At 54.6% G+C, this 25,000-nt stretch overlaps 1 protein-coding gene across 1 annotated transcript in view; it reads right to left on the bottom strand.

The window, feature by feature from the left end:
• Positions 1–25,000, bottom strand: part of LOC308679056 (SCO-spondin-like) — a gene marked incomplete at its 5' end in the record, with an annotated part of 188,318 nt that overhangs the window by 121,910 nt on the left and 41,408 nt on the right. Inside the window, 18 exons of the mRNA XM_081346291.1 lie at positions 892–1,032; positions 3,039–3,191; positions 3,406–3,643; positions 6,597–6,691; positions 8,227–8,349; positions 9,074–9,310; positions 9,623–9,829; positions 11,470–11,700; positions 12,809–13,209; positions 15,561–15,654; positions 15,864–16,019; positions 17,069–17,178; positions 19,199–19,326; positions 19,498–19,700; positions 22,790–22,924; positions 23,011–23,267; positions 23,396–23,490; positions 24,683–24,863. Of these exons, the coding sequence (XP_081202417.1) occupies positions 892–1,032; positions 3,039–3,191; positions 3,406–3,643; positions 6,597–6,691; positions 8,227–8,349; positions 9,074–9,310; positions 9,623–9,829; positions 11,470–11,700; positions 12,809–13,209; positions 15,561–15,654; positions 15,864–16,019; positions 17,069–17,178; positions 19,199–19,326; positions 19,498–19,700; positions 22,790–22,924; positions 23,011–23,267; positions 23,396–23,490; positions 24,683–24,863 (3,185 nt within the window). The remainder of the gene's footprint in view (positions 1–891; positions 1,033–3,038; positions 3,192–3,405; positions 3,644–6,596; positions 6,692–8,226; positions 8,350–9,073; positions 9,311–9,622; positions 9,830–11,469; positions 11,701–12,808; positions 13,210–15,560; positions 15,655–15,863; positions 16,020–17,068; positions 17,179–19,198; positions 19,327–19,497; positions 19,701–22,789; positions 22,925–23,010; positions 23,268–23,395; positions 23,491–24,682; positions 24,864–25,000) is intronic.

Genomic DNA, 25,000 nt, shown 5'->3' on the forward strand with positions numbered 1-25,000 from the left:
GAATAGCAGAATAACAGAATAGCAGAATAACAAAATAGCAGAATAATAAAATAACAGAATAGCAGAATAACAATAGTGCAATGACAGAATAGCAGAATAACAGAATAGCAGAATAACAATAGCTGAATAACAGAATAGCAGATTAGCAGAATAACAGAATAGCAGAATAGCAGAATAATAGAATAACAGAATAGCAGAATAACAAAATAGAACAATAGAATAATAGAATAATAAAATAACAGAATCACAGAATGACAGAATAGCAGAATTACAAAATGACAGAATAGCTGCAGTATGATAGAATAACAGAATAGCACAATAACAGAATAGAAGATTAACACGATAGGAGAATGAGAGAATAGGAGAATAACAGAATAGCAGATTAACAGAATAATAGAATAACAGAATAGCAGAAAAATAGAATAGCAGAATAATAGAATAACAGAATAACAGAATAGCAGAATAACAAAATAGCAGAATAATAAAATAACAGAATAGCAGAATAACAATAGTGCAATGACAGAATAGCAGAACAACAGAATAGCAGATTAACAGAATAATAGAACAGCAGAATAACAGAATAGCAGAATAATAGAATAGCAGAATAACAGAATAACAGAATAGCAGAATAAAAGAATAGAGGAATGCAATAACAGAATAATAAAATAACAGAATCACAGAATCACAGAGTAACAGAATAGCAGAATAACAAAATAACACCGTCGGGAGGGACCTCCGAGGTCTTCCAGTCCAACCCCCTTCCTCCAGCAGGACAAATGGGCGGGAGATCTACCCAGACCGAGTCTCTGGGCGCCTGAGTCCAGCGGATGGACACCGAAGCTTATATCGAGCGACACCCGCCCCCCAGAGATTCAGCCGCCCCCCACCTACCTGGTCGGCAAGGCCTGTCCTTCCGGCATCTTGTACGGCTGGAGAGCTCGGCGCAGGAGGTGGGACAAGGGGCGCACTTCTGGCTCACCAACTCCCCCGGGCAAGTGGAGGCATTGAGACAGTCCTCCCGTTGACACAACTCTGCGGAGAGAAGCAGCTGAAAAGCTCTGTTCTACTTTCCGACCGGTGTTTTTGTGCCGATTCGTTCCGACCGATCAGGGAGCCCGGCCTCGCACACACACACACACACACACACACACACACACACACACACACACACACGGAGGAGCGTCCTGTCATTCTGCAGGGCCAAAAATGAATGCCCGGTGCCGGTAGTCCTCGACTTCAAACGACCAAATTGGTTAAGCGCGCTCCGCCTCACCGGACGGCAACTTGGCGCCGTTGTGAAGGAACTGCCGCAGTTCTCAGGGTAGTCCAGAGGTGTCAAACTCAAGGCCCGCGGGCCAGATCTGGCCCAGGATGTGTGTTAGGTCTGGCCCGCGGGGCCACCCTGGAGTCGGTGAGGAGCCGGGCCCCGCCACCGTGGCTCTGGCCTGCCTCAGCCTGGCTGGGTGCGCCCCCCTGGGCACAGGCACAGGAGCTGGTGAGCACACGGGGGGGGGGCTGGCAGCACCTGTGAGCAGCTACAGCTCGTTGGTCCCTTGGCTGCTCATTGTCCGGCAGTGACGGCCAACTGGATGTCAGCCCGGGGTAACCAATAAACAGCGGTCAGCCCCACCCCACCCGTACCGCACTTGCGCATCTCGGCACCCTGCAGCCAGGCCACCCCTGCCCCACCACCCACTTCCCCTTTTCTTTCCCCATAGTGGCGGTACTGTCAGCAGCAGCAGCAGCTCCATCCAGCACGAACCCCACCGCCCCGCCCCGCTCCTCCAGCCTGTTCTGTCCCAGCCTCCGTGAGTCCTTGTCGTGCTCACACGGAGAAACCCTTCTTCCAACAAGCGGGCAGCAACCGCAAGAAAAAGCGACCCCTTTTTATTCTTCACAGACCCGAGGCAGTGTCCAAGGCCAACCGACCCAATCCACAGAAACTCGGATCCTCGACACGAGCGGTTGCCTTCGGCAACCAGCGCCTCTCACACCTTCCCTTATGTGATTCAGCCCAGGCCTGGCTTCCTAACGCCTTCTCCTCTGCCTTTGGAGCCGCCCCACTGCATTCCCCTCTCCTGTTCTCTTTTTCTTGCTGGCGCTTTCGTGCCTCCTGGATATCTCCCGGCTGTGGTTCGTCGCTGTCCAACTCAGCTGTGTCTCAGCCTGAGCGCGAGAAGAGGGACCGGGCTCCTCGTCAGATTGTAAGTCTTGGGAACTCCTCAAAGCCTTCCTCTGACTCTAATGTCACTCCAGGCCCCTCTTCCTCCTCTCCTCCTCCTCCTCCTCCTCCTCCTCCTCCTCCTCCTCCTCCTCTGATTCCTCAGACTCAGCTGCTGGATCCCACCGGCTGGCGAGGAATCACAACACAGCCCGGGAAATCCGCAAGCCCAGAGGGGAAGCCGCCATCGCAGCCCGGTGGGTGGAGCAGCCATGTCGGAGAAGCACCGATGAGCCTCACACACACACACACACACACACACACACACACACACACGCTCTCCTCCTGCACCCACCATGAGCAATCTGGCCAAGGCAGCACAGTAGCAGTAGCCACAAGGTAAGCGCGGCCGGGAACCAGTCAGAGAAGCAAAGCTGGGCTGCGGAGTTCCTGGCCCCTGGAAGCTCAAGGTCTGGGCTGGGCACTTGAGGGCAACTATAATGCTGCTGTGGCCCTCAATGAAATTGAGTTTGACACCCCTGGGTTAGTTGCGCAGTTGTGAAGTAAATCGGGCTTCCCCACTGACTTTGCTTGTCAGAAAGTTGCAAAAAGAGGACCACGTGACCAAAGGACACCGCGACTGTCACAAATACGAGTCAGTTTCCCCGTGTCCGAGTGTTGATCGCGTGACAAACGGGGATGCTGCGTGTGACGAACGGTGCAACGGTGCCGTTGTAACTTCGAACGGTCACGAAACGAACGATTGCAAGGTGAGGGCTACATGTCGCGATTATCCCGTCCGGCCTTCCGTTGCTTGTTCAGTGGGGGGGGGGACTGGCCAGCTCTTCCTTTCGCCCATCATCCCCAACTGACTTACGGATCTCTATCGAAGCAGCAGATCCGTCCAGCCCTTCGGTACAATGACGGCCTCCGTTTTGAGAGGGGAGGCATTCCCGGTGACGCACCACCACCCCGCGGCAATCCTCGGTGCAGTTGGACCACGTGGCCCACTCACGCCACTGGCCGTCCACTATTTCGGGGAAGAGAGAGAAATTAAGGGGCCACGTAGGAGGGACGGTTCCTGCAAATGGAGCATCTCCTTGGTCCAACACATCAGGAGCTACAGAGGAAACTGCACGGCTGCGAACCAACCCAGGTCAGGACCAAATTAGGTCGAACCGGGTGAATGGAGTCCAAGATGCTAAAAGGAGGTGAGGGTCCCAAAGCCCGCCCCCCTTTCTTACCGGGACAAGCCACTAGGAAACACTGCTGGGCCTGGGTTTCCTCTCCGAGGCAGTGACGGAGGACGTCGTCCGCTCGCCGCGTGCAGCTCCTCCGGCGGATCTGGAGGCCCGTCCCGCACGAGCGGCTGCAGATGCTCCAGGGTGCCCAAGGGGTCCAGAGGCCGCAGTCCCGCTCATCAGAGGGCAGCCAACCAGAAGCCTCCGTGCCATCCGCACAATTGGCCAGACCGTTGCACACCTGCAAGGACGCGCAACCAGGCGTGACATGAGAGGGCTTTGAAAACAGGAAGAATGGGTGTCCCTCTAGAGTCAGCTGTCGTCCCCTTTCTGCCCCCCTAGGACAATCTCAAATCAATTAGGAATAACAGAATCACAGAGCTGAAAGGAACCCCGGAGGTCATCTAGTCCACCAGACTCCAACCTTTCCAGCTTTCCCAATTGGCGGGGTGGGAGAGAGGATGGTTCTGCCCGAACAGCGGGTGAGAGCATGCGGGTGCAGCTCTGCTTGCACGCACAGCAGGCAGGCTAAGTGCACGTGCACAGCCCCATTTGTGCAAGCACATCCACCGCTGATACAAATGGAGCTGCATGCATCCACTTGCCCGCCTATCACATACACAAGTGGAGTTACATTCGCACCATAACCACGTGCTGAAACATGCTGCAGTCTGGATCCAAACAAATCCCCAAGGATCCAAACAAATCGCCAGGTTCATTCCGTTCCGAAAATCTCGTTTCTCGAATACACGGGGTGGTCCCGTCGAAGCCAAATTGACTCCGGGGTTCCAAGACACCAGTTCATAGAATCAAACACGTAGTCTCTCATGTAGTCCCCGTAGACAATTTTACTTTGTTATGGGAACCGTCCGCTTCTCCTCCACACCTGCTGCGGTGTCCTTGGAAACGGTTCAGGCTCTTTTCAGCAGAACCGTAAAGGTTTCATTTCTCCATCTAAACCTGTGGTGGCGAACCGATGGCACACGTGCCACAGGTGGCATGTAGGGAGCCACCTCTGTGGGCACGCGCGCGGTGGCCCCAGTCCAAGGCCTTCAGCTGGGTTTTGTAAAATCTTTTCACTTTAGGCCTTCGCCGCCGTGTGCAAATATATATATATATATCGATTTCAATCAATTTCAACTTCTCGCGGGGGAAAAAAACGATCTCGCAAAGTTGGAATTGATTGATTGCACTTTTTAGCCCCACCCAGTCTGCCGTTACCACTGCAGCCACGCCCACCCAATGGGCCACACCTGCACAATGGGCCATGCCCACCCGGCACCCGCCGATACATAAGTGGGTTTTGTGTTGCAGTTTGGGCACTCGGTCTCTGATCTAAACACTTCTAAAGCAACACACACACACACACACACACACACTCAAAGTCAAACCGAAGAGGCACGTAGCTTCCAACGTTCCGTTCTTGACACACGGCCCAGGAGTTGGGGGACCCCTGATCTAGCCCACTCCCTCTGCTGAAGCGGGAAGCCGGATACCGTTTCAGACAAACGGGAGTGAGCACCCACAAGGAGTATCTGTCTCGCGTTCTCCTGCCCAAGAGGATCGGCAGATGAAGTCTCCCACCCCGGCCCAGTGGGCCGAGTCGTTCCACGGGTTCGTTCCCGCACTTTGTGAAGTAGGACGCGCTTTCATATTTATTTATTTATTGCTATGTTACTCAGGAGCGACCGAACCCAGAGAGCGGATGGAAAGACAGAGGAATTGAGGCAGGGCGAGGCCCCAGGGCAGACTGAGGGCCTCTTACTATTAGTCCTTGATTTACAATCGGTTGTTTAGCGACAGTTCGGCATTACGAGCCCTGTACACCGCCCTGAGTCCTTTGGGAGAAGGGCGATATAGAAATTTTAATAATAATAATAAAAATAATAATAATAATAATAATAATAATAATAATAATAATAATAATAATAATAATAATAATAATAATAATAATAATAATAATAATAATAATAATAATTCCCCCAAAGCTACTTAGCTCCAAAGTTCTGACAGCTGCCTCCCTTGTACGTTGGGTGCTAAGCAACTGGCCCACATTAAGGCCACTGGCGACATCCTGCAGTCACCTTTCGCACACGTTACGATGTCTTTTGCCAAATAATAATAATAATAATAATAATAATAATAATAATAATAATAATAATAATAATAATAATAATAATAATAATAATAATAATAATGTTTACTTCCGATTTTAGCCAGGATACTCCATAACCAAGCACGACGTTGACTTAACAACTGCCGCAAAATAGGCCTGGAAATCGAGTTGCTCGCGTGGGTGCCCAGCTTTGTGAGGTTGCAACTTGTGACCTTAGTGGGTAGGCTCCATTTACAGTTGTAAATCGAGGACTACTTGTACGTCACGTTTTTCTCTACTGTTAATATTCTCGTACGGTTAATCCTCGGCCTACGGCCACGACAGGCCCCCAAATGTCCGTTGCTCAGCGGGGCCTCGTTGAGTGAGTTTTGCCCTGTTTTACGACCTTGCTTGCTGTGGTTGTTAAACGAGCCGTGCAGTTGTTTGATCAATCCGGCTTCTCCGTTGACTTGGCTTGTTCAAAGGTCACAAAAAGGGGATCACGTCAGCCCGGGACGCTGCGACCCGTCATCAATGAGAGTCAGTCGCCAAGCAGTCTGAATTTTGTTTGTGTGACGCAAGTGTGGAAAATGGCCCTAAGTCACTTTTTTCTGCCCCGCTGTAGCTTCGAACGGTCGCTAACCGAGTGATTGTAAATGGGAGGACTACCTGCACTCTCATCGTTGTGTTATTATTATAGATCCCTGCAATCCGTCCAGGGCTACTCGTCCCAGCTTCTGCCAACCTAGCAGTTCGAAAGCATGTAAAAATGCAAGTAGAAAAATAGGGACCACTACAGTGGGAAGGTAACAGCGTTCCGTGCGCCTTTGGCGTCTAGTCATGCCGGCCACATGACCACGGAGACGTCCTCGGACAAGCGCTGGCTCTTCGGCTTTGAAACGGAGATGAGCACCGGCCCCTAGAGTCGGAAACGACTAGCACGCATGTGCGGGGGAACCTTTACCTTTACCTTTAATCCGTCCAGGGCTACGTTGTCAGAATCAGCGAATAAAGGAATGAAAGGGCAATGAAAGGATAAGCGCGGCGACAGGGAAGACGAGAAGGAAGGACACCCACCCACACCGATTCCTCACTGCACCTGTTTGAAGGCGATACAGGCGCCGTCGCCACAGGAATATTCCGGACACGGTCCGACTGTCTGATTCTTTCTGCCTGGGGGAGCCGCCGGGATTTCTGTGGGGGTTAGAATCAGCAGCCATCAGAACCAGCAGTGCCGTCCCACCCACCATCCACTCCCCCCCCTTGGGTGTCTCCCTTGGCTGACTCCTCAGATTCCCTCCCATTCCCGGCACGTCGGGAACCGGGTGGATCGATGGCTCCGAACGACGGTTCCGAAAGAGATTCGGAGGAGGCTTCAGCTGGGGAACAGACAACCAGCGAAGAGGAGGAAGAGGAGGAACTGCCTTTTGCACCCGATCCGAGAATATGTAGGGCAGAGAAAGGGCAGGAGCAGCAGAGGTCAGCCAGACTGCACGAGAGGAGTAAGCCTCGCCCTCTTTTTGATGGGCTGCACGGGAAAGCTAGCTATTTATCCCAGCCGAGGCATTGCTGGGAACAACGTATTGGCTTTCCAGCGGCGTGTTCGGTCGTCATGATTTCCTGCTCCACTCTGGATCGACGCCGTGTTTGGAACCGTGCCTTGAAGACGCTGAACTTTCCGGGTGTGCGGATTTAAGCTTCGCCCGGTGGAGTTATTTGCTTTGAGCACATTTCAGGCGCTTTGTGGACTAGTACAGAGTTCCCCGACCTTTCGGGGTTGGCAGCCCGGAGCTAGGGGAGGGGGGGAAGAAGGGATGGGTTTGCAAGAGGGGCAAATGCGCGTGTGTGCATGCGGGCATGTGCACGAACACCCGCTGCTTGCAGAAGTGGGACCAGAAGCCCTCACGCTAGTGGGGCTGCGAGGGCTCGCACACCATGGGGCCTTGCGAACCAGCCAGCCGGTCACGTGGCCCAGTGGCCAATAGGCTGTGGCCCAGTAGTGGGCTGCGGGCCACCGGTTGCAGACCTCTGGACCAAAAGGCTCTGTGGAGTAACCTTGGCTACTTGTGGCTGGACTTAATTGGTACACTTCTGAATTGTTGGTGAAGGGAATTGCTGGGGAATCTTAAAAACTCACTAAATCACAATTACGTGTGTGTGTGTGTGTGTGTGTGTGTGTGTGTGAGCGAGCCAGCACAAAAGGCATCCATTTGCTTGCACGTTAAATGCAATAAAAGACATTTAACAGACAGCTTGGAAGATTGTTTTACCTTTGGGCTTACCTCTTGACTGCATTTTGTTTAATACAGTGAACACATGCCGCGTCGGTTGGATTGATGGGTAAATAAATTTCCACATCAGGAGCGCCTTTTGACGTAACACAGCATTTTGATCACATACCGACGGGAAAGCTTATGATTACTTATAGGCCTGCTGCGCGAGGAGAGGAGAAGGCCTCAGCTATTTTGGACGTCCTTTCGTGTTGCGCGATTGCGTACGGCTGCGCAACGGTACGCTACGGTCGCGCGTAATATCGGGTGATTGCAGGAGGCTGCAAACAGGCACAAAGGCAGACCAGTTGCCAATGCTTGGCATGCAATCACGTGACCATGGGGTGTGTGTCTGTGTCTGTGTCTGTGTGTCTCTCTGTGTGTGTCTCTGTGTGTGTGTGTGTGTGTGTGTGTGTGTGTGTGCGCCCACTGTCAAAATGTCAAATCCAGGTTCCTTACCGCAGGCAAGCTCATCTTCTCCCTGGGAGCAGTCGGGCGAGCCGTCGCACACACGGGATACGTTGATGCACATCCGGTCATTGCAGATGAAGAACCCGGGGCAAGGGGGGATCTGCGTAGAGCCTGCCTCCGAGAGAAAGAAGAGTCATCACCCTCACCACCATCATCATCGTAGAGTTTTTCCCATCTTGCACAACCCAACTCAGCGGGTCTAGAACAACTCACCCCAGACGAGTCGTCCCAGCCGACTCGCCGCAGGATAACTCGCTGCGGCCCACTTGCCACGAGGACAACTCGCTGTGGGACAATTCCATGGCGGATAACTCAAGAGAGGGACAAGCGAGTTGCAGCAGGCACTGTCTTGCTGTAGGCTTGAATCTTCTCCAGTTAGTAGTCCTCAAGGCTGGGGTGAGCTGTAAATTCACTGGCCCTTCTTTTGAGTTATGCCACATGGAATTGTCCCGCGGCGAATCGTCCGCGGACAATCGTCCGGGGCACATCGGCTACAGAGACTCAGCCAGGGAGAGTTGTCCCATTCTGCAAATGCAGCATCTGGTCATAATTGGGAATTTTTCACGTCCACGTTTATCGTGTCTTGACATTTTGGCTTGGGCACGAGACTGAGAAAATGACTCTAGAGCAGACGTGTCAAACTCGCGACATCGCGTGATGTCGCACGTTGCACAACATCGCGCGACGTATCGGAGCTTTTCCCCCATTGCCAGCAATGGGGTGGGCACGGTTTCCTGGTGACTGTCCGGCCCGTGGACTGGCAGTTTGACACCCCTGCTCTAGAGAAATGGAGAAACGCCGGTCATGGGTGCAACCAGGAGTAGAACCCACTCACCGCAGGTGTCAATGCTCTCATCGGACTGGTCCTGGCAGTGCGGGATGCCGTCGCAGAGCTGCTGGTAGTGGATGCACTCGGCCCCGCGGGCACAGGGGAACTGGTCCAGTTCGCACGTGCGGTTGCAGTGTAACTCATCGCTGCCGTCCAGGCAATCCGCTTCGTTGTCACACACCCAGCCCCGCGGCTGGCACTCCCCGCTGTGGCAGTGGAACTCGTATCGCCCACAGGGCGGTCCTGCACAGGAGGGAAGAGCAGAATGCCGGATTCACTTGACCGCCGTGTAGCTGACTTAACAACGGCGGTCGAGGAATCCTTTTGTTGGGTTCACCAGTTCACTTGTGACATGCCGTGATTCACTTAACCACGGGGGCGAGAAAAGTCGTAAAAATGGGGCGAAACTCACTTAACAACTCTCCGTCTTAGCTCAACTGTGGTCGTACGATTAGGACTACCTGTGTCGGGTAAGTTGATCGACGGCTTCAAGGCTGACGGCGCCTCGTTCCGAAGACCAGATGGAGGATCTTCAGATCTCTTGAGGCTGCTTACCCAGAGTCCTGTTGATGACGGGATGAGGGGTTCCAGGAAAAGCTGGTTTAGCGGTGGGCACAAGAGGTGTGGTCTGTATCCCCGGACACCGAGCAGGGTCCTCGTCGGCACCATCTTCACAGTCGCGCATGCCGTCACACACCTGCGTACGGCTCACACAAGTGGCATTTGGACAAAGCACCTGCCCCGGAGCGCACATCACTGGACCTGTATGGAGATCGGACATGCAGCGAGAAGAGCTAAAAACCTGGAGTGACCTTTAGAAGAACATCTCTCTGCTCTAGACACTTGCTGAAATTAAAGTATTCCCGTATTTGAGGGGCTGCCCCAAAGAAGAGAGAGAGGGTGGGGTCACGTTATTCCCCAAAGCACCAGAGGGCAGGATGAGAAACGACGGTTGGAAGTTGATCCGAGAGAGAAGCAGCCTGGAATTAAGGAGAAACTTGCTGGCAGGGACGACAATCCACCGGCGGAACAGCTTGCCACCAGAAATCATGGGCGCGCCGTCACTGGAGCTTTTTTAAGAAGAGGCTAAGACCAGCGGTGTCAAACTGCCGGCCCGCGGGGCCGGATGCGTCATGCAGAAGCCGCGCCCACCCTATTGCCGGCAATGGCAAAATGGTCCCGCTAGGTCGCGCGACGTCACGCAACATCGCAGGTTTGACATGTCTGGGCTAGGAGGTTACTTGTTCTGAGATGGTATAGGTTCTCCTGCTGGAGCGGGGGGGTTGGACTAGAAGACCTCCAAGGTCCCTTCCAGCTCTATTCTATTCTATTCTATTCTATTCTATTCTATTCTATTCTATTCTATTCTATTCTATTCTATTCTAAAAATAGTTGAGTAAGAGAAGACGACCCCAACACCCACCTTTAGTAAAGCGATAGAAAAAAGGCTCTAGACATTTCGGGATGACTTATCTAGACTTATTTAAATCTTGATGTGACTTACTGATGGACAAAGAATCAAACGAGATCTGTCATCTCGTCTTGTTGACCTGGTGGATCCTGGCTCTCTCTTTCTCTCAGATCAATGTCCACTCCGCCTCCTGGTGATTTTGCTCAAAGTCACCCAGCTGGCTCTCGTGCCTAAAGCGGGACTAGAACTCGCGCTCTCCTGGTGATTGGCTCAAAGTCTCTCAACTCTCTTTTAGGCCTGGCAGGACTAGAACTCACGGTCTCCTGGTTTCCAGACAGCACCTTCGGCACCTACTCTGCCTCCTGAGGATTGGCCCAAAGTCACCTGGCCACATCTCGTGCCTAAGACAGGGCTAGAACTCCCTGTCTCCTAGTGATTGGCCCAAAGTCACCCAGCTGGCTTTCATGCCTAAGGCGGGACTAGAACTCCCTGTCTCCTAGTGATTGGCCCAAAGTCACCCAGCTGGCTTTCACGCCTAAGGCGGGACTAGAACTCACCATCTCCTGGTGATTGGCCCAAAGTCACCCAGCTGGCTTTCATGCCTAAGGCAGGACTAGAACTCCCCGTCTCCTGGTTATTGGCCCAAAGTCACCCAGCTGGCTTTCACACCTAAGGCGGGACTAGAACTCACCATCTCCTGGTGATTGGCCCAAAGTCACCCAGCTGGCTTTCATGCCTAAGGCAGGACTAGAACTCCCCGTCTCCTGGTGATTGGCCCAAAGTCACCCACCCGGCTTTCCTGCCTAAGGTGGGAGTACAAATCACCGTCTCCTTGGATTGGCTCAAAGTCACCTAACCGGTTTTTTCGTGCTTAAGGCAGGACTAGAACTCGCAGCCTTCTGGTGTCTAGGCAGTAACCTTAAGCACTACACCACACATGGCTCCTTAGTTAATAAATTAAGCACACATGTGACCGCAAGCATGGACCCACCTGGGCAGAACGTCTCATCCATGCCCGAGGGGCAGTCCTGCCGGCCATCGCAAATCAGAGCTTTGGGAAGGCACCGGCCACCTGGGCACTGCAACTCCCCGGGATGGCAGATGCAGCCACGCTCATCGCTGAAATCGCCGCAGTCGTTGTGCCCGTCGCAGCGGTGCAGGTACGGCAAGCAGCGCCCGGCCGCACAACGGAACTCATTCAACCCACAGGCTGGTCCGCAGTCTGGAAGAAGGGCAAAAGGAGAAGAGTTGGGGTTTTTTGTGTGGGGGGTGGGTGGGTAGCAAAATAGAGCCGGCTCCCTGCATTTTTTTAAAAAAATTCATTCGGATTACATAGAACAGGGGTCCCCAACAGAGCTGCCCATGCTCGACTCGCGAAATGTCTTCAAAGGAGAAACGAAGGAAGTCGGGTTGCCTCGTGGAAAAAAAAAAGCATCTTTGGGATAGCCACGCCATTGTCAAACGAATCCGGCTTCCCCGTTGACTTTGCTTGCGCCACTTGCGCCATCACGGGGATTGCCGCCAAGGTCGTAAGTCTGAAAAATGGCCCCCCGCTCACTTTCGTCGGTGCCTGTTGGAACTTTGAGTGGTCACTAAGCCAAACTGTTGTAATTCGAGGATGACCTGTACTACCTCCGAATCCAGGAGCACCAACGATACGGGCACGGACGCTCTGGAGCCTTTCCTCAAGGGCCCAGGGATACTTTGTGTAGAGAGGAGACACCGACTGACACCCTCGTTCCCTACTTGCTCTGGCCCCGTTTGTTCTGTCCCAGCCTACATGAGTCCTTGTTATGGTCTCTTCGAACAAGCAGGCAGGAACCACAAGAAAAACCCCTTTTATTATTCACAGACCTGAGTCAATGTACAAGGCAAACAAACAAACTCCACAGACACTCGATCCTCGTCACAAACGGTGGCCTTCGGCAACCAGGACCTCCCACACCTTCCCTTTTATAATTCAGCCAAGGCGTAGCTTCCTAATGCCTTCGGCCTTTGGAGCCGCCCCATTGCCTTCCTCTGTTCTACTCGCTTCTCTTGCCGGTGCTTTCATGCATCCTGGATATCTCCCAGCTTGTGCTTCGTCGCTGTCCAACTTGGACTCCCAGCACAGCCGTGTCTCAGCCTGAGCACGAGGGGCCGAATTCCTCGTCAGACTGTGAGTCTCGGAGCTCCTCAGAGCCTTCCTCTGACTCTGATGTCACTCCGGGCCCCCTTCCTCTTCCTCCTCCTCTGATTCCTCAGACTCAGCTGCCGGATCCCGCTGGCTGGTGAGGAATCACAACACCCTTCCTCCTGGCAGCCTTTCCGGACTCCCTGCGTAACCTCACCTGCCTCATCCGAGGGGTCAGCAAAGCCACAATCCAGCTCCCCGTCACAGCGGTCCCGGCCTGGGATGCAGCGGCCGTTGTCACACCGGAACTCCTGCGGCGAGCAGCCGGGTGAAGGGCAGTCCTTTTCGTCTGAGCGGTCGGCGCAGTCTGCGGTGCCATCACAGCGGTAACCCCAGGGGATGCACTGCCCGCTGGCACACCGGTACTGGTCTGGCCCGCAGCTCGAGAGGCAGAGCTCGTCCGAACCATCCCGACAATCGTCTTCGTTGTCACAAAGCCAGGCCTTCGGGATGCAGCGCCCGCCGGTGTGGCAAGCAAACTCCGTCTCGGCACAGTGGGAGGGGGCACCGCAAGTCTCCAGAGGGGCGGTACACTGCCACAGGCCTGCCTCACATGAGCTGGAGGGAGGGGAGAGAGCATCATTGTGTCAAGGAGAAGGCACAAATAGCCCGAGCTGGGCCTATCAAGATCTTGAGGGTCCCCAATGTGAACGTCACCTCCATAATAGCACTAGCAACAGCACGTAGATGTATACCGCTTCAGAGTGCTTTTACCGCCCTCTCTGAGTGATTTACAGAGTCAGCCTCTTGCCCCCAACCATCTGGGTCCTCATTTTTACCGACCTCGGAAAAGACGGAAGGCTGAGTCAGTCCTGAGCAGGATCGAACTACTGGCAGTGGGCAGAGTTAGACTGCCATCCTGCCGTCTAACCATTGCATCACCATCGCTCACTTTCCAGGATGGGTGAATGGAAGAAGGAAGGAAGGAAGGAAGGAAGGAAGGAAGGAAGGAAGGAAGGAAGGAAGGAAGGAAGGAAGGAAGGAAGGAAGGAAGTGACAGAGTTTGTGCAGAATATCTCCTGAGCCAACAAGGAGAATGCACAGAAGAAGTGGTACTGAGAGTAGTCAGGTTTTGCACAGCAACCACACTGATACACTGAGGCGTGTAAAAAAAAGGAAAAAAACTTTACTTTTAGGAGTAGCACAAGTCAAGAATAAACAGTCCAGGTCATACACGGGTACAGAGAAGATATCAACAGTTCAAGAGTTATCCAATATAAAGTCGTCTTACCAGTCCAAAAGTCAAAAACACAGTTCTTTATTTTTATTTTTATTTTTATTTTAATCCCATTTATATCCCGCCCTTCTCCGAAGACTCAGGGCGGCTTACAATTTAAAGCACAAACCAATGTGCTTAGCAATAGCCTTCATTCTATGTATATGCCTGCTTATTATTAGGGCTTTTGCCCCCCCCCAAGCGGCATTATTACAAAGTCAGCTTAATTGCCCCCAACAATCTGGGTCCTCATTTTACCTAGTTCTTCGGGTTTAGCAAACAGTAGCAAAACCACAATCAACAATAATCAGCAAGCAATGTAACAGAGTAACTAACACACACAGAGAGAAGCTATGTCTCTAGCTCCCTCTTATGGCCGTTGAAAGAACACAGCGTTGGCCAATCATTACACATTTAAAGGGATACAATACATTACAAATCATGGCTTATATATTGCCAACCCAACCAGTTAGGCTGTAATCATATGACTAACAGGAAGGAAGGAAGGAAGGAAGGAAGGAAGGAAGGAAGGAAGGAAGGAAGAAAGAAAGAAAGAAAGAAAGAAAGAAAGAAAGAAAGAAAGAAAGAAAGAAAGAAAGAAAGGAAGAAAGAAGAAAGAAAGAAAAGGAGGAAGGAGTTGGCGAGGAAGAAATGAAGGATATAGGGAGGAAAGGAGGGAGAGAGGGAGGGAGGGAGGGAGGGAGGGAGGGAGGGAGGGAGAAAGAAAGAAAGAAAGAAAGAAAGAAAGAAAGAAAGAAAGAAAGAAAGGGAAAGGAAAGGGGGAAGGAAGGAGATGGGGAGGAAGAAATGAAAGAAGGAGATAGGCAGGAAAGGGGGAGGGAGGAAGGAAGGAAAGGAGGAAGGAGATGGGGAGGAAGGAGGGAGGGAAGGAGGGAGGGAAGAAGGAAGGGAGAAAGGAAAAAGAAAAGAGAAGGAAAGGAGGAAGGAAGGAAATGGGGAGGAAGAAACAAAAGAAGGAGATAGGCAGGAAAGGGGGAGGAAGGGAGGGAGGAAGGAAGGAAAGAAAAGGAGGAAGGAGATGGGGAGGAGGGAGGGAGGGAAGGAGGGAGGGAAGAAGGAAGGGAGAAAGGAAAAAGAAAAGAGAAGGAAAGGAGGAAGGAAGGAAATGGGGAGGAAGAAACAAAAGGAGATAGGCAGGAAAGGGGGAGGAAGGGAGGGAGGAAGGAAGGAAAGAAAAGGAGGAAGGAGATGGGGAGGAGATGGGGAGGAAGGAGGGAGGGAGGGAGGGGAACGAAAGAGAAGAGCGACAAGAATTTCAAGCAAAATGGGGTCCCTGATGTGAAAAGTAACCGTGTGAAACGATCGATACAGCCCTGAGTCGTCCCCACGGGGGCCTTGTCCCATGGTGAGTTGGCCGTGGAGAGTTGGCCGTGGCAAGTTGGCCCCGGCCGAACTGTCCTAAATCATTCCCCAATTGGCAGAAAACCCCTTAGCCGCAACCGCATTCTCCGGGAAGGGGCCAGGGAAAAAAAAGAGTCTCCTCCAGGCGTCGGTCGCAACGGCCCCAACCCTTTGAACCCCCCCTCCTCCGGTGGTCCCGGAGGCAGGAGATGGGGCCCCCCCTGAAATCTGGATGGATGGAATGCAAACGGGTGTGTGTGTGTGGGTGTGTGGGTGTGTGTCCTCCCCCGGGGTTGAGTGGGCCCTTCCGCCAACAACCCGACCACCTTACCAATTCCGGCACTCCTGGGTCAGCAGCGCCCCTAGCGGGAACAAGGTACCCTCCCAGAAGCAAGGGCATTCCGACGGGTCGATGCAGCGTCCACCTGGCAGGGGGGAGACCAAGAAGGGAGCTAGGGGGGGAAATGGAGCGGTGCGCACCGACCCTCCCGAAGAGGACTCCTCGGTCAGGGACTGTCTTGCCTGCCTTCCGTGGCTCCGGAAGGTTTTTCAGGACCCACCACCCTGGAGGTCTTGGGCTGCAGGCTCTGCCCTCCCATTCACCCCAATGTTGCTGCCCATTCTCCGATCTCACCATGCAGGACTTTGCCTTCCAGGCAGAAGCAGCCCTCCACGCAGGCAGCTGTCTCCATGGGGCAGTGTTCGGCAGGCTCCAGGCCGAAGTTCTGGCAGGTTGGCGGACAAGCCGGGCCACAGGGGTCGTACTCCATCCCGTGATCGCACTGTAGGGCTGAGAACAAATGGAGGAGAGGGTGGGTAGGTGGGACGAAGCCCCGGGCCAGAGGGCACCCCCTTCAAACTTGGCCGATTGTTCCCCTGGCCTTTTTCTTACCCAGGGGGAAACACCAGATGTGGTGGAACGTAGCCTGGATTCCCAGGAGGGAGGGAAGAGCAGCATTCCAGAGGACCGAGAGACAGCAAAGCTTAGATCGGTGGTGGCGAACCTATGGCACGTATGCCAGAGGTGGCACTCAAGAGCCCTCTCTGTGGGCCCGCGCGCCATGCCCTGGAGATGGCCGCTGTCCCTCTTCAACCAGCCGCCTGCTAACTCGCCGAGGTCCCATGTGGCCGGATGCACCCCGGCATGGCTGGTTTCCCTCCCCCCCCCATCCCGACCCTGGCCTCGCATGCTCTCCTTTTTCCCGGGCACGACCCACTGCATCGCCTCCTCAGCTGTCGGCCGGCCCTCCACCTCGGAGGCGGCTTCTTTGAACTGCTGGCGGTGGGCTGCGGAGCCCCAGAGTGCGCCGGTCAAGGGGCCAGCAGGCTGCGGCGGCCGACGGACACCGTCGGCCCCCGGGCACTCACCGGCCTCTGTGTGCGGGGGCCGACGGTGTCAGACAACAGCTGCCCCGGCCCTTGCCTTGCCTCACCCCGCAGGACGGGCCTCCTGCCTGCCGCCCCACGTGCCAGAGACCCCCTGGATCTCCCCCAACCCTACCCACCCACCCCCGCAGGCGTCCCTCCCCACGAGCAACATTGAGGTGGCCACGCCCAACGTGGCCACACCCACCCAATCTGCCACGCCCCACCCGGCACCCGGTGATAAATAAAGTGGGTTTTGGGTGGCGGTTTGGGCACTCTAAAAGGTTCGCCATCACCGTTCTAGACCACCCCCCCAGGCAGATGCGGGCAGCAGGGACTCTGTTGCTTGCTGGGCTCTTTTGCTCAGTCAGGGTGATCCTCTGAGCTGAGGGGGCTTCTGGGAAAATCCGCCCCCCACCCCTAGACCCCCATCCCAGAGTGGGTCTTTTCTTCCCCGCCTCCTCCAAAGCTTACGGCAGAGTTCCTGGCTCCTCCAGCGTATGGGCACTCCTCGCTGAATGCACTCCTCGGCGTAGGTGGCAATGGCCGTGCAGAGGCACTCACAGTCCCCTCCGGAGTCACACCTGAGCGAAGAGGGAGGCAGAGAGGAGATCAGCGGGGAGGGCACCCGGCCCCGTCACCCAGCCCTGCGAGGACCCGCTGGTTTATTTTACACGGCGCAGCGAGGCGCCGCTTGCTGCGCACAAGTCACCAAAGCGACCCACGAAACGTGCCTCAAAGGATAAAAACACCAGAGCGGTGAGTTGCTTTAGAAACAGGCCGTTCGAGGGAGGACTGCAGTTACGAATAAAATTAAAAACAGGTGCAATGTAGACTGGCGTCCTCGTGGTGCACACCGGGCAACATGACAACAACAATAACAATAACAGCAACAATAATAATAAAGTTGGAAGGGACCTTGGAGGTCATCTAGTCCAACCCCCCCCCCGCTCGGGCAGGAAACCCTATAGCATTTCAGACAAATGTCTGTCCGGTATCTTCTTAAAAACTTCCAGTGTTGGAGCATTCACCACGTCTGGAGGCAGGTGGTTCCACTGGTTAATTGTTCTAACTGTCAGGAAGTTTCTGCTTAGTTCCAGGTTGCTTCTCTCCTTGATTAATTTCCACCCGTTGCTTCTTGTCCTACCTTTGGGCGCTTTGGAGAATAGCTTGACTCCCTCTTCTTTGGGGCAGCCCCTGAGATACTGGAAGACTGCTATCATGTCCCCCCTAGTCCTTCTCTTCATTAAACTAGACCTACCCAATTCCAGCAACCGTTCCTTATATGTTTTAGCCTCCAGTCCCCCCGATCATCTTTGTTGCTCTTCTCTGCACTCTTTCCAGAGTCTCGACATCTTTTGTACACCGTGGTGACCAAAACTGGATGCAGCATTCCAAGTGTGGCCTGACCAAGGCCTTGTAAAGCGGTATTAACCCGTCACGTGATCTTGATTCTCTCCCTCTGTTAATGCAGCCTTAGCACGGTGTTGGCTTTTTTTGGCAGCTGCAGCACACAGCTGGCTCATAGTTTAAGTGACGGTCCACTGGGACTCTGAGATCCCTCTCACAGTTGCTACTATTGAGCAAGGTACCACCTATACCATACCCGTACACTTGGTTTTTCTTGCCTAAACGTAGAACATTTTGTCACAGCTAATTCGGAGTTCCCCAACCTTTTGGAGTTATTATTTTATTATTATTATTTATTGCATTTATATACCGCCCTTTCCCTGAGGACTCAGGGCGGTTTACAGGGAGTTAAAAATCGACCATACAAAAGTTAAAACCCAATTTAAAAAATATTAAATCAACCCTGTACTATTAAAACCCCCCATTAAAATAAATGTCTCCTCAGCCTGGGCCCGAGAGCTCGAAGAGCCAGGTCTTCAGGCCCCGGCGGAATGATCGGAGGTCGGGAGCAGTCCTCAGCTCCACCGGCAGCTGGTTCCAGAGGGCAGGCGCCCCCACTGAGAAGGCCCTATCCCTGGGTGTCACCCGCCGGCAATCTCTTACCGGCGGGACCCTGAGCAGACCCTCCCTGTGGGAGCGCACTGGGCGAAGGGCGTTTGATGCCGGCAGCAGGTGTTCCCTCAAATACCCCGGACCCAGGCCATGTAGGGCTTTATAGGTGATAACCAGCACCTTGAATTTCACCCGGAGGGCAACCGGAAGCCAATGCAGCTCGCGGAGTAGAGGTGTTACATGGGAGTATCGGGAGACCCCCATTACAACTCGCGCGGCCGCATTCTGCACCAGTTGAAGCCTCCGAGTGGTCTTCAAGGGCAGCCCCATGTAGAGAGCGTTACAGTTGGTGGCTTGGAGCGGGGGGGGAGGGGAGGGCGGAAAGAATGAATGTTTTTGTGGGAGGGGTAAGTACATGCGTGCGCATGCGCGCTCACAAACACCTGTTCCTCACACGAATGAGGCTGCAAACGCCTGCGACGGTGCTTGCATGACGGGGCCCACAAACATCCCTGGTGTAGAAACATCCATTTGGGTGATCCACCTTTTTTTCTCTCCTTCCTATCAGCTGTTTCTGGTAGGAGAGCTGTACCCACGGTCCCAACCTGCTCCCCCTGCCCTCTCCAGCTGACCCTCACTTACCCGCAGGCATCGAAAACACACCACTCATAGAACTGTTGGCAGGGCAGCTCCTCACGGCAGCGGGCGAAGAGATCCTGAAGGAGGATCCCACAACGCTTCCGAGCCCACGTCGCACGGTGAGAATTCACCTGGGGGCAAGAGATACGGAGTTGCGGGAACAGCCCGTATCCCGTTTCCTGATTTTGCAACCACCGAGGGACCGTCCAGATACCTGGAATGCGCCCGTCCATCCAGTCCTACCAGGGAGTGACTTTTTCCTCCCCCCCCTCTCCTGCCATTGGTGCAATCACAGGTCGTACCGTGCAGGGATGCTCAAAGTCCTCAGCGTTGACTTCAGGACACAGGAGGCTGATGCGCCAGGAGTTGCCGAAAAGGTCAGCTGTGGGCTCCACGATGCCTTGTTGGCTGGAGAAGTCATTCTCCGCATCGCCGTCAAAGTTCCCGCAGAGTCCTGCCACTCGGCCTTGGTATTTGGCATCCAGTTTGATGTAGACACGAGTGCCTGAGGAGGCAGCGACAGGATGAGGGGCTGAGGCCCAGCAAGTGAGGAGCTGGATCCTGATCTGGGCTGAGGATCCCGAGACAATCTACAGCAGCTTCATTTTTTTTTCCATCCAGGAAGTATCACGTCAGCCCTGAGCGAGGTCCATCGAAACCTTCACAGCATGAAAGGGGAGCTTCTCACCACACGATGGCAAGATTGGTGTGTCAAGAGTGAAAATTTGGCAACTATGTGCCTCTTTGTTTTCATCTTGCCACTAGAGTAAAGGGGGGAGGGGGAGGGGGGAACGCTTTCAACTGAGCTAGTTGGAGAAACGAAACCTTTCCAGTTCTTTGGAAGTTTGCCAAGGGAAGGCTGTCTGGATACCTTTCAAGGACGTTCCAGCTGGTGTGAAGAAGATAACAGACGGTTCTCGAAACAAAATGAATTTGTTCACATGAGCTATGAGGACATCTGGTGGGTGGTGGTGGTGGGGAATTTGGACTGGGAATGTCATTGTTATATGCTGGAGTTGGAGCAGATGTTCCCGACCTTTCTGGGCTGGTGGCTTGGAGGCGCCTTTACACGTGCGTGTGCATACGCGAACAGGGCTGCGAGTGTGCGTGAGCTGCCCACAGGGCTGTGAGCATCCATGTGATGCTCGTCGCAACACTAGAGCCCATGCGAGGCTTGCGGTAATGCTGGCAAACGGCGCAACGCTCAGGGCGACGCTAGCATCCGCGCAAACACTTGCGATGACATTCGCCGCAATGCTGGCAAACGGCGCGATGCTCACGGCAATGCTAGCATCCATGCAACACTTGCGGCGACATTCACCGTGCGATGCTGGCGTCTGCACGATGCTTGCAACGTGAGTGCCAGCGCAGCACTCTGTGGTGATTCCTCGCCAGCCAGTGGGATCCGGAAGCCGAGTCTGAGGAATCAGATGAGGAGGAGGAAGAGGGGCCTGGAGTGACATCAGAGTCAGAGGAAGGCTCTGAGGAGCTCCGAAGACTTACAGTCTGACGAAAAGCCTGGCCCCTCTACTCGTGCTCAGGCTGAGACACGGCTGTGCAACGAAGCACAAGCTGGGAGATATCCAGGATGCACAAAAGCACCGGGATGGAAAAAGAGCAGGACAGAGGAATGCAATGGGGCGGCTCCAAAGGCAAAGGAGAAGGCGTTAGGAAGCCACGCCTTGGCTGAATTATAAAAGGGAAAGTGTGGGAGGTGCTGGTTGCCGAAGGCAACCATTCTTGTTGAGGATCCGAGTTTCTGTGAATTGTGTTTGTTGGCCTTGGACACTGACTCAGGTCTGTGAATAATAAAAGGGGTTAGTTTTCCTTGCGGTTCTTGCCTGCTTGTTCGAAGAGAGCATAACAAGGACTCACGTAGCAAAGCCCCATCCGTGGGATACAGGCAGCACACAAAACTGCGCACCCTCCAGTCCACGGAAAAACCTCTCTGCGGAATCGGTCCCTGGTGCCCAAAAGGCTGGGGGGCCTCTGCTTTAGAGTCGTCTGCTTGAGCAGACGGTTGGACTAGAACAAGGGTCCCCAACTCCCGGGCCGTGGACTGGTACCGGGCCGCGGCATGCCAGCAACCGGTCCACACAAACAAGCAAAGCCCCATCCGCGGGATGCAGGCAGCACACAAAACCGCGCACCCTCCGGTTGCGCGGAAAAACCTCTCTCCGCGGAATCGGTCCCTGGGGCCCAAAAGGCTGGGGGGGGCTCTGCTTGTTCGACGAAAGCATAACAAGGACTCACGTAGGGTGGGACAGAACACACTCGCAGAGACGCTACTGTCCATGCGATGCTCACGGTGATGCTAGAGCCCATGTGACACTCAGGGCAACACTAGCGCAAGTGTGTGTGGGGGGATCAGTGCGCGTGCACACATGCGTCCTCTGGCCAGCCACTTATGTGGCCCAGGGGCCAACAGACCGTGGCCCAGTAGTGGGCTACGGCCCACAGGTTGGGGACCCCTCCCTTGAGTTAGAGGCCTTGGGATTTTCGAGTGAGTTTTCCTTCGCCTCTATAGCACGCCCCATTTTCAATAAACAGGTATGTTTTTCAGCAACGAAAGTACCTCTCGACTTTATTTGGATATTCGAGCTGGAGGTTGACAAGAGGGTCTGTGGGGACCTCCGGGGGGCATGTGAAGGTTGTGTCTGCTTCTGGACACAGCACAGGCAACCGGTCAACTGATCCAGTGGCCGACGTCAAGCCCATGACGCCGAGCAAGCTGATACTTCGTTCAGTCCTGGTGGGCCTCGTGCGCGCTGCAACCAATCTGGATCTTCTGTGCAAACCCAACTAGCAGGGGTGGCATGTTTAAGGAGGGCCAAGGTGGGCAACCTTGAGATGTTCCTCAGGAATTGGGGAGCCCACACCCACACCCACACACACACACACACACACACACACACACACACACACAAGAGAGGATTTAAAAGGCTCCGATTGGGTTAAAACTAGCACGCGGGAAGGGAGGACCCTCGTAGCCAGCTGTTGTGATTCCGTGCTAGCCTGTGATCCCGGCATCTGAGTCCGGGGAATCAGAGGAAGAGGAGGAGGAGGACAAAGAGCGTGGGGAGCCATCAGAGTCGGAGGAAGGCTCCGATGAGTTGCCAGACTTACAAAGGGGAGGAAGAACCTGGCCCCTCTGCTCGTGGTCAAGCTGAAAGCCAGCTGGGCTGGGAGGCGGAGTCAGACTCGGAGGCAGCACAGCTGGAAGACCTCGGAGACGCACGGAAAGGCAGACAGGTCACACAAGTAAATCAGAGGGAGGCAACGGGGCGACGCCAGGGCAGAAGGAGGAAGCAGTGAGAAGCCACGCCTTGGGGGCTGAGCAACAAAAAGGGAACGGGTGGGCAGGGCGGGCTGCTGGAGGCCACCCTTTGCAAAGAACGTCTGCTGTCAAGAGACGATGGTCTGTTTATGTTACCAGGGAGTTATTTCCTGTTTTGGCTCCTGCTCCGTTCTGTTTGTGGACAAGGTCTGTAACTTCAATAAAAGGGGTTCATTTACCCAGTCTACGGCTAAATTAGGGGTTGCCTTGCGAAGTAACAAGGACGTACGTAGGCTGGGACAGAACACCGGCCTCACCTCCATCCCAGAACACCGTCAGCCCCGTCTCAGAGAGGAGTACCAGGAAGAGTCCAGCTCTCTCCAAGGTCAGCCCATTCCCACTGTAGGTCTTGGGGGTCCGCACCGAGACGCCGTTCACCGTCACGTCCTTTCCTAGCAGAAGGGAAGAGAGGGAGGATCAGGAAAAGATGTGGCCAAGCCGCGGGGGGGGGGGTGTGCGGCAGCCCCGGCGGTCTTACCTCGGAGCAGGTGAACCGTCATGCTGCCCATCAGCACCGCCACAGACTTGGTGCAGGTGGTCCCGCTGGTGCCGCAGGGCACGTTCTCGGCCGTGACGGTGAAGGCGCCGCCGTTCTCGCGGACCAGGACGTACTCGCAGTCCCCCAGGAAGGTGTACGCCCGCCCGTCAAAGGTGATGTAGTGGGGGTCTCCGGTGGCCACGCAGGTGGCGGCGCAATGGTGGTGGCTGCATTCCCAGCGCTGCTTTCTGCAAGTGCTGGGGAAGGAAGGAGGGAGAGAGCGAGAGAGAAAGAGAGAGAGGACTGTGAGCCCCTGGCACCCCCCGCTTTGGGGAACGGCACCCCTCCCAGTCTCCCCCGCGGGCCCGAGCAGACGTGTCCTCACCAGGTGTTGCAGTCCCTGGGGATGGTCTCGTTGGGCAGATAGAGGCGGCCGTTGTGGTGACAAGGACATTCCTCTGGGGACACACAGTGCTCATTCTGCAAGAGGAGAGAAGGTGTTAGGTGGGGGAGCTGCCCTTATCTCCCTGCCAGCTAGGTGAGGGGAAGAAGAGGTTCCTGCAGCAAGACTGCAAACCACGCTGGGCCAGGATGAACACAAAGATGCAACAAGGGTGTTCTGTCCCAGCCTACGTACATCCTTGTTACTTCGAAAGGCAACCACCACCCGCTTTCAACAGTAGACTGGAAAAATAAACCGTTTTTTAAATTTGAGGTACAGACCTCGTCCACAAAACAAAACGGAGCACGAGCCGAAACAGGAAAACGCTCACCGTTAACATAAACAGACCGTCGTCTCTCAACACAGACGTTCTTTGCAAACGGCGGCCTCCAGCAACCGGCCCTGCCCACACCTTCCCTTTTTGTTATGCAGGCCCGCCCCCCCCAAGGCGTGGCTTCTCACTGCTTTCTCCTTCTCCCCTGGCGTCGCCCCGTTGCCTCCCTCTGATTTACTCGTGTGACCTTTCTGGGTTTCCGTGCCTCTCTGGGGTCTTCCAGCTGTGCTTCCTCTCAGTCTGACTCAGCCTCCCAGCCCGGCGGACTTTCCGCTTGACCACAGCGTCCCCTTAAGTCTCAGTCTCCAGGAGTGCCTTGTGGAGAGGGGCGGGGCGCTCTCCTCCCGAGTAGTTGAGCCTGCCTGCGTTGTTCTCTCCACTCTCCGTGCTCTAGGATGAGGTGGGGGTGGCCCTTATTGCCTGTCCTCCCTGTTCATCCTGTCCCAATCCTGAAGGGCCCTGGCCTGCCTCGGCCTGCTCTTCCCCACAGTCGTCGGAAGCCACAGACACCTCGCCCTCAGCCTCCATAGGCTCCCGTTCCAGCTCATTTTCCTCGGCAGATTCAGGCTCCGACGGAGGCATGACGCGACCCATCCCAAGACCCTCACTCCACACACACACCCCTGAAGCCCTTATAAACAGAAGAACACCGACATGGACGTCCCCTGAACTTCGCTGAAGATGTTACCTAGCCCGGTAAGGAAATGTTCGGAAACCAACCCGCAAGCTCGGCGGACGCACCTCCCCCCCCCTCACGCAACCTGTAACGGACCAAGGCAGGATGGGGGGGAGATCCCACCCAGGGGATCTATATACCTCTCCCAAAGCCGGAGAGGTGGACAAGGCGACATTCCCGAACGGTAGGAAGGGTGTATTTTGGACTGCCCAGTGCTCACCAGGAAAACGGTGCCGGGAGGGCACACGCAGCCGTCGGAGGTGCCGTCGCAGCTGAGGTTACTCTGGAGATTCTCACAGGTGAGGAGGCAGGCCTCGGCGGCATAGGTCAGCTCTCCGGGACAAATCACGGCACTGGGGCAGGTCTCCTGTGTGCAGCTCCAGGCCCCGTTCACACAAACACTGGAACACAGGTCGCAGAGGGTAAGCAATGGAGACACCAGCTCTTTTTCCTTGGCAGATCGTTGGAAGCCCTGGTCCACTTCCCCCACCTCACCCAACTTTACCAGATGAGGGCGCTTCTCCAAATCTGGAAAAGC

Source organism: Vipera berus (genome assembly GCF_964194415.1).
Source record: "Vipera berus genome assembly, chromosome: Z".
NCBI lineage: Eukaryota > Metazoa > Chordata > Lepidosauria > Squamata > Viperidae > Vipera > Vipera berus.